Source organism: Abramis brama (genome assembly GCF_963993115.1).
Source record: "Abramis brama genome assembly, chromosome: 12".
In the NCBI taxonomy this organism is placed as follows: Eukaryota; Metazoa; Chordata; class Actinopteri; order Cypriniformes; family Leuciscidae; genus Abramis; species Abramis brama.
In genome coordinates this window covers 19,753,303-19,761,464 of record NC_139974.1, presented here as the reverse complement: position 1 = coordinate 19,761,464, position 8,162 = coordinate 19,753,303, and the positions used below count along the sequence as shown (strand labels likewise).

The window sequence follows — 8,162 nt, the reverse complement described above, 5'->3', positions numbered from 1 at the left end:
TCACATACAGACGACAATGTTGTCAAAACAATCCCCATTCACACAGATCTGGGAAAACAACTACAAAATGCTGAATTACACATGCCAGGACAGTAGTTGGCGATGTCACTTTGTAAATGAACACTTAACGACTAACTAAAACATTCTAAGACTGAAATGAACACACTTACAGACTGTTTCCAACGACCGGAGCAGTTTCTAAACACCGACTGAATGCAACGGTCTCTGACTCAACACGTTTGGGAAATTTATAATCGGCCTTACATACGTTAAGAGTGTCCCCGGCTTTAGGGGTAAAACGAAGTTCGAAATAAGTGAGCAGCGATATACTGTTAGCGGCTAACCCTTTTTTATGGCTTTCCTTTTTAGGGACGTGTCCTTGGTGAAATTAAGAAAGAACTGCAGATTGTCCCTTTCTTAGCTCAGGGATGACCACCTTCTAGCTCCATTCAGGATGTCTTGCCCTTCAATTTCCATCGTCTTCCCTTGCTGGACCGGTATTCACTTCCGAATTTTGGTGTGCAAATTAAATTGCATTTAGCTCCTTCCCCTAAACACACCAGCCTTAGATTATTCTCTCTGGACTTGTCTTTGTAGAGAAAAAACTTCTTCTACAGTTCTTCCAGGCAAGACTTGCGTCAGAATCTTTTTTTAATATGCTGAAACCATAGACTGTAAAAAGGCTGAAACGTTGCTAGCATGCGATTAAATCTGTCGCTAAATGATCTCTTCCAATGAGTAAAGTCAAGTAGAAAATATGGATATTTACTTGTGAACGATCAACTTCAAGTCTTTTTTATTTATTTTTTGGAAGGAGAGTGTGGTAATTCCTATTTGGATGCCAAATCCGATTATGAATGTAATTTGATACTTATGATACTTTATACTTTTGATACTGATCATAACCAAATGCGCCGAGTAAGAGACAGTTGCATTCAGTCTGTGTTTAAAATCTGCTCGTCATTGGAAACAGTCCAATGTGTCTTGGTGTCCAGTGTGTTCAATTCAGTCTTGGATTGTTTCAGCTAGTCGTTAAGTGTGTCCCAGCAGGTACAGTTAAAGAAAATTGGACATCCAAAGTGATGTGTGATACACTTAAGCAAGTGGTTCCCAACCTTTTGTCTTTGAAGTCCCCCCTCCTTACATATAAGAAAACCTGACCAGTAATTATCAACTGGTTCCGATCAGTGACCGATCATTTGGAGCATTCCTAATAACTACCTATGAAATGTTTTTTCATATCTATATTTGACATAAAAGCATACAAGCTCCCGCGATCCACCTGCAAACTTCACATGGCTGTATCTAAGCAGATAATAGGACTGAAATTAATTGATGTATAATTAACTTTTGATAATGTGGTACTTAGGAGTGTGAGGATATCAAAGCCCAACTAATTTATGCAACAATTTAGCATGCAGTTAGCCATCCATGATCAAAAACTTAAAGAAATGTTTTTTTCCCTGATATGGACTGCCCAAAACAGCAGCCAACACAAATATTTGAATAATCAGCAATACAACAAAACATCTATTTATTAACAACAAACATCCTCAGAAAAAGAACACAATCTTTGTAACTTTACAACACAGTATAAAATGTTTATATTACAATTCTAAAGAAATGTTTAAAATTAGTTCCTTTGTCACCAATACAATTCCATTTCATACAAACATTTGATTTCTATGGTTGCATATATGCAACAGTTTTAACAACTGATTTGAGGTCTGAAATAAAAGATTACATGCCAGGAAATATATAAAGTGTCCATAAATTTCCACGTCTGGAAGAAAATTGGTCAAATCCCCCCCCCCCCCCAAAAAAAGAGCGAAAACAGCCAACTTTACATATGTTCAACACCTCGGATTCGTCGGGCAAGCTGTATGTCACGTGGAAACAATGTCACCCTCTTGGCATGAATAGCACAGAGGTTGGCATCGGAAAACAGACGGACCAAGAATGCTTCTGCAGCCTGAAAGCACATAGAAGAGTAACAATTTAACAACTATAACATACTTTAGATGATTATAATTAAAGAAAAAAAATCTTTAGATTAACCTTTAAAAACTCCTAGTGTGAAATGTGCAGTCAATGCAATGAAAAAAATAATTAAAGGCAATGACTAAAGCAACTGCCATGATAAAAAGTGTGTTGCAGGTGTGACATTAGCTGTGATCACAATTACACTTGGTATTTACATGCATCTCAAATGCATCTTCTGTTACTGCATGCTTTTCAGCAATTCTGATTCTGCTTATCGTTTCAGATTCTAAGCGATTCTCAGTTTCGATTCCAATAAGGTAAAAAAAAAAAAAAAAAAAAAAGTGTCAAACATTTAGATAACAAATAAAGTAGGGATTTAACCCTGGCATCCTGGCCAAATTTGCCCATTGGCCCCTGTCCATCATGGCCTCCCATATACAATGATTGGCTTCATCACTCTGCCTCCTCTCCACCAATAAGCTGGTGTTGCACATTGGTGGTGGTTGAGGAGATTCCCCCCTTCTTCAACAAATTATTATTATTGGGAATAACTGTACTTTATTACTTGGGGTTAATGATTGTACATTTTATCTTGTTATACTTGGATATATTTTATTGGAATTAAATAAAATAATCACAGAAATTGTTAGTGCAATTTCTATGTCTTAATGACTGATGTGACAGATGTTATATCAGGATGTCACAATGTGTTGCATTATTGACCTGCTCAATCATTATTAAAGAGCATTTTCCACACTTTAGAATAATATTCCTCAAAACTAAAAAGCATTGAAAATATCAAGTTGTCATTAATCTCAAGATGGCACAGGCCGATAGGTCCTTAGTGGAATCTGCAAGCTATCACATCATTCCCTGCATGGTGAATGATTGGTCTGATTGGTCTCTGTTGCATCTGCAGCCAATTAGCTTGCTGCTCAACATTTAAATACTTTGCTGTTAGCAAGTCTTGAAGTGCAGAATTAGGTAAGTGAACAGTCTTTTCAATATTCCAGCATTCCGGCCAGCATTTATAAGTTCCTCAATTAAGCAAACATACACATGGTACAAAATCATGTTTGATGTTTAAGAAGTTGTACGCCAATAAACAAGTCAAAGATGACACAATCCAGTTGAAAATGAAATGTAATCATATGTATAAAATGTAATCATATTATTATCATAATTAATCATATTTATATTGTTGTTTTAGGAAGATTGGTTTTACATACATTTGCCATAAGCTAGATGGTGCTATAGAGCTTTTCATTGTGAAAGTAGACTAAGACTTTATTATAAAATAAATTATAAAATGCAGTCTGGTTGAGGAACGACCACTCCCCGAGAAGACAAAGGATGTTTCAGGATATTACCATTTTAACTCTCTCTAGTGAAATTAGCATCACCATTCGAGACACAAGTCTCACCTCAGTACCATCTTAAATCTCTTTCCCTGGAAATTTTGTTATAACTTTAGTCGTGTTTTGTATCACTCATTACACATTCTGTGTAAAAAATAATTCAAAGATAAAAAAGCCCTGGCACACAAATAGCAGACGTGGTTCATCAATTATAAAGGGAGCACTCTGTGCTCAGTTTCGATATATAACCCATTTATTATTTGTCATGCTGCTAAGTACACACTGCAAAATAGCGAGAATGCCAAATGCGGGACTGAATCTGAAATTTTTGAAAGTTTGAAATTGTGACAACCATAGCAACAGATGGGACCAAAAAAAAAAAAAAAAAAAAGTCAAAATAGATCTGTACGCATTATTTTGCAGTGTACAGTAGACTTAAGGGCTGCAAATAATGATTATTTTGATAATCGATGAATTGGCTGATTCTTTCTTAAATTAATCGGATAAAAAGCCCAATTTTATTTTATTTATTTAATTGACAAAAAAACACTATTCCACATCCTGCCCAAAGCTGTCCTTCAAACAAACGTGCCAAATGAATGCTATGAAAACATATAGTGAATATATCTATAGCTATACTAACTTAAAAAAGTACATGAGTTATAAAGCAAAAGGACAGTTTAAATCTCCACATTAACCCTTTAGGCGCCAGAGGTTTTTTCCTAAAACGTTCAATTTTGACATCTTAATTTCAAAAGGCTATATCTTAAAAGTGATAAAAGATAGAGACTTTCTGTAAATTAGAGAAATATTAAGGATGACCCAAAGTTTATGTAGGGATTACATTTTCCCATTTAATTTGCATATGACGTCATATGGTGGCGGCCATCTTGGATTATAGAATTTTCATGAAGTCACGTTTAAATGATAAAATGCAGCACTTCTTTCCCCCCAAAATGTCCCTCACCTTCTGTATGCTATATTGCACAATACTGAATGCTCAGGTAAACAGTAAGTAGTAAACAAACTGTGTAAATCATTACTAATAAATGGTAGAAACAAACCGAATGCATGTAGCGGTTGGCCTTTTGCTGTAGAGATTTTCCATTTACTACATACAGTAGGCACTCTGATTCCATGTATGGGTCACATATATATTATTCATATGACACACAAACACAAGTAGACAAGACCCGTTTAGTTCAAAAGCTCACTCGCCACAGCAAGGCACAGATCATGAGTGAGATGACGAGACAAGACGAGAGACAGACGAGACAAGACGAGAGACAAATTTAGTTTTTTTTGGTTTTTGTTGATGTTTTTTTGGTTGTTGTTTTTTAGCTGACAAAGACGCACAAAAAAGAACATTGTACACTACTAAATGGTCAGGGAAATAGATAGTAAATCAACAGTGTAAATCATAACTAATAAATGGCAGACAAAAAAAAAAAAAAAAAGAATTTATGTAGCAGGCCTTTTGCTGTAGAGATAATGACTCCCTATCCATCCAGGTGACATTTCTTGTAGTGTTTCATGGTGTGGTACCTCTCATTGCAAGGCACAACACAAAAGCCCACCCCACACTGCCTGCATATGTATTTTGTCTGACGGCAGCCTTAAAGGGATAGTTCACTTTGAAATAAAATTTTGGTATGTTTTAGCTTACCTCAAGGGCATCCAAGATGTAGGTGTCTTTTTTTCCGCAGAAGTTTCAATTTTGATATTTTTAGGTCAAACCGTTCTTGTCTGTCAGTCATATAATGCAGGTCTGTGGTCACCACCTCAGAGTCCAAATTAAAACAATTCCCCATCGTCCAAATTAAACAATTCCCCATCGTAAGTACACATTGATGGCCTAAGACACGAAACGAGCGGTTTGTGTGAGAAAACGAACAGTATTTATATCGTTGTTACCTCTTGAACACAGCCGCGTCCGGTGATCTGAGAGCGCGGGCGGGTATAGATATATACACTAGATGTCACCTTGGCTACGGTTTCGTTCCAATGAACTGCAGTAGCCAAGGCGACATCTAGTGTATATATCTATACCCGCCCGTGCCCTCAGATCATTTGGACGCGGCTGTGTTCAAGAGGTAACAACGATATAAATACTGTTCGTTTTCTCACACAAACCGCTCGTTTCGTGTCTTAGGCCATCAATGTGTACTTACGATGGGGAATTGTTTAATTTGGACGATGGGGAATTGTTTTAATTTGGACTCTGTGCTTGCTCTTTGAGGTGGTGACCACAGACCTGCATTATATGACTGACAGACAAGAACGGTTTGACCTAAAAATATCAAAATTGAAACTACTGCGGAAAAAAAGACACCTACATCTTGGATGCCCTTGAGGTAAGCTAAAACATACCAAAATTTAATTTCAAAGTGAACTATCCCTTTAAGGGTGGGTCCGATCAGAACAAACTACACAATCTGGGTAACCATCAGCCTGGCAGATAAAGTGGCGCTCAGTGAGTCTCTGTGGCAAGTCTCCCAGTGAGGACGACTTTCGGCCTTTGTTGCTCTCTTTCCTGGAGAAGCCTTCCAGTAAAGCAGTGATGACATCCTGCACAAAGACTTTCAGGGGCTTGTGAGGAGCAGCAGTGCAGCGGCAGTAAATGATGTGGGCATTCACCATGCTTACACTGAGAATGTCATTGAAAATCCTGTTGTACCATTTCCTTGACCTATGGGGAAAAGAGGTAGGTCTTCATTCTGTGGTCTGCTGTGTCGACACCCCCCATGAACGAATTGTAGTCATCAACACAAACAGGCCTATTTATCTTCCTATAGCAACTATCAGTGTGTTTGGTCCTGATGCGCTTTCTGACACGTGTTGGAATGCAGTGTAGAGAGCATTGTGAGGCGCTTTGTATCATGCCACGCACAAGCTAGCATTTTCCCCTTTCTCATGAAGACTGGGTCATCTCCCTTGCTCAACGGTAACTGTTCACGGGTGAGGCCCTTTGCCGAGTGTGCACAGCTCAGACTACTGTCATTGTCATTGCGACTCCCCACCCTGCCTCCACGTTGCCCCCTAACTGTCCTATGAATACTTCGACCTCATCTAACATACCCAGTGGCATTAGACAAAGTCTCCACCACAATACTGTCGGAGATTGCGGAGAGGCACACGGTCAGAAGACAACGCTACGCAGTAAAAATCTCCCGCCTCGTTCCCCACAACAGTAAAACGCCTGCTAACTGATAAAATGGCTCACTCGCACACTAGCTCCGCTTTTGTTCGCACTGATTCAATGCGCTCTAGCTCGAAGATTTTGTATAGAAGCATGACGAAGCATGACTTTTTTTTGAGTCGGGGATGAAGTATGACATGTCTGCCATCTAGTGGAGGGGAGGTCGAACGATATTTGACACCCTATTTGACAAAATCGGCCGTTTTATTCAGTGCCGCATCTTGTCGAGTAAACTCGACCGTGGCGCCTAGAGGGTTAAAAATGAAGATAAAAATATAGATAAAGAAAAATATAAAAAACTCAGTGTTAACAGATAAGAGGAATGTTCTGCAGGAACACACATTCACTCTGGACACAGTAATCGGTTACTGTCATTTCTTTATCCTGTAAATGTAAGAAACGTCTTACATTTAGATTCAATTCACTGATATTCCTTTACAGTTATTGCTCAGTAAGGAGAGAAAACTCTCTTAACCACAACAGAATAACATCACAAGTTCAAGAGATCGCAACCTCAGCCCATTGAATGGAACCATCAAGACATTTTCAGAGACTTCACGAGACTGCTTTAACTGCAAAGACATTGCAAGTATTGTACATTTGAACACTAAACAGTAGGGGTGTAACAATATATTGTCACAATATATCGCAATACAAAAATGCAACTATGTACCGTGGAAAGTGACAATATGCATCATAGATAGTTCACCAAAATAAAAATTACTGCAAGAAAAAAAAAAAATCAAGTTTTCAGAGTTTTAGTGCCAGTACTACATTAAACTAGTATATATGATGTTAAATATAAATGTATAATAATGCAATGGGGGAATATTTGTGGGTCCTGATAATGCCAAATGTCTAATGCTATCAGTAAAAAGTGGTCTACATTATTTTAAAGGAACACGCCGACTTTATGGGACTTTAGCTTATTCACCGTATCCCCCAGAGTTAGATAAGTCCATACATACCCTTTTCATCTCCGTACGTGCCGTTACTCTGTCTGACGCACCCACTGCTAGCCTAGCTTAGCACAAAGACTGAAGGTAAACGGCTCCAGCTAGCATACTGCTCCAAAATAAGTGACAAAATAACGCCAACATTTTCCTATTTACATTTTGTGATTTGTATAGTCACAGTGTGTACAAATAACAAGATCACATGAGACACAGCCATCTTCTAACCGTATACATACTGGGAACTATATTCTCAGAAAGTGAAGCACTGCTACTTGGGCGGAGTGATTTGCTCGCAGCACCTGAGAAGACCCGTGGTGAGGAGCAGAAAGTTTGCTCAGAATTGCAAATGGTCCACATGGAGGAACGCAGACCTGTAAACGCCCATTACCTCAAAAACAAAGAATCAGAGACTGCAGTATTCCTCTGCTTTTTATCGAGTTTGGAAGACTGTTTGTGTTGTTTACTGTTTACCTTGGATTTACCTCAGAAGAATTAGAAGAACACGATTTGATTATGAGAAAGATTTTTAAGGTAAGACACTCATAATAGTAAGCATGTTATTGTTGCATAAGCTTCACATTGTAGCTACTAGTTAAACTGGTGCCAGACTAAAATGTATGTATGTATGTGTATATATATAGAAAAGCAAAACGCGCCAAACATTAG

The 8,162-nt window shown here is 38.2% G+C and overlaps 1 protein-coding gene across 3 annotated transcripts in view; it reads right to left on the bottom strand.

Annotated features, from left to right (window-relative positions):
- Positions 1 to 1,517: 1,517 nt before the first annotated feature.
- The window catches only part of cenpa (histone H3-like centromeric protein A), a 30,434-nt gene continuing 23,789 nt past the window's right edge, over positions 1,518 to 8,162 (bottom strand). For all 3 annotated transcript variants that reach the window (XM_084131142.1, XM_084131144.1, XM_084131143.1), the window contains exon 5: positions 1,518 to 1,972. In XM_084131142.1, coding sequence (XP_083987268.1) covers positions 1,844 to 1,972 — 129 coding nt within the window. In that variant the 3' untranslated portion in view covers positions 1,518 to 1,843. The remainder of the gene's footprint in view (positions 1,973 to 8,162) is intronic.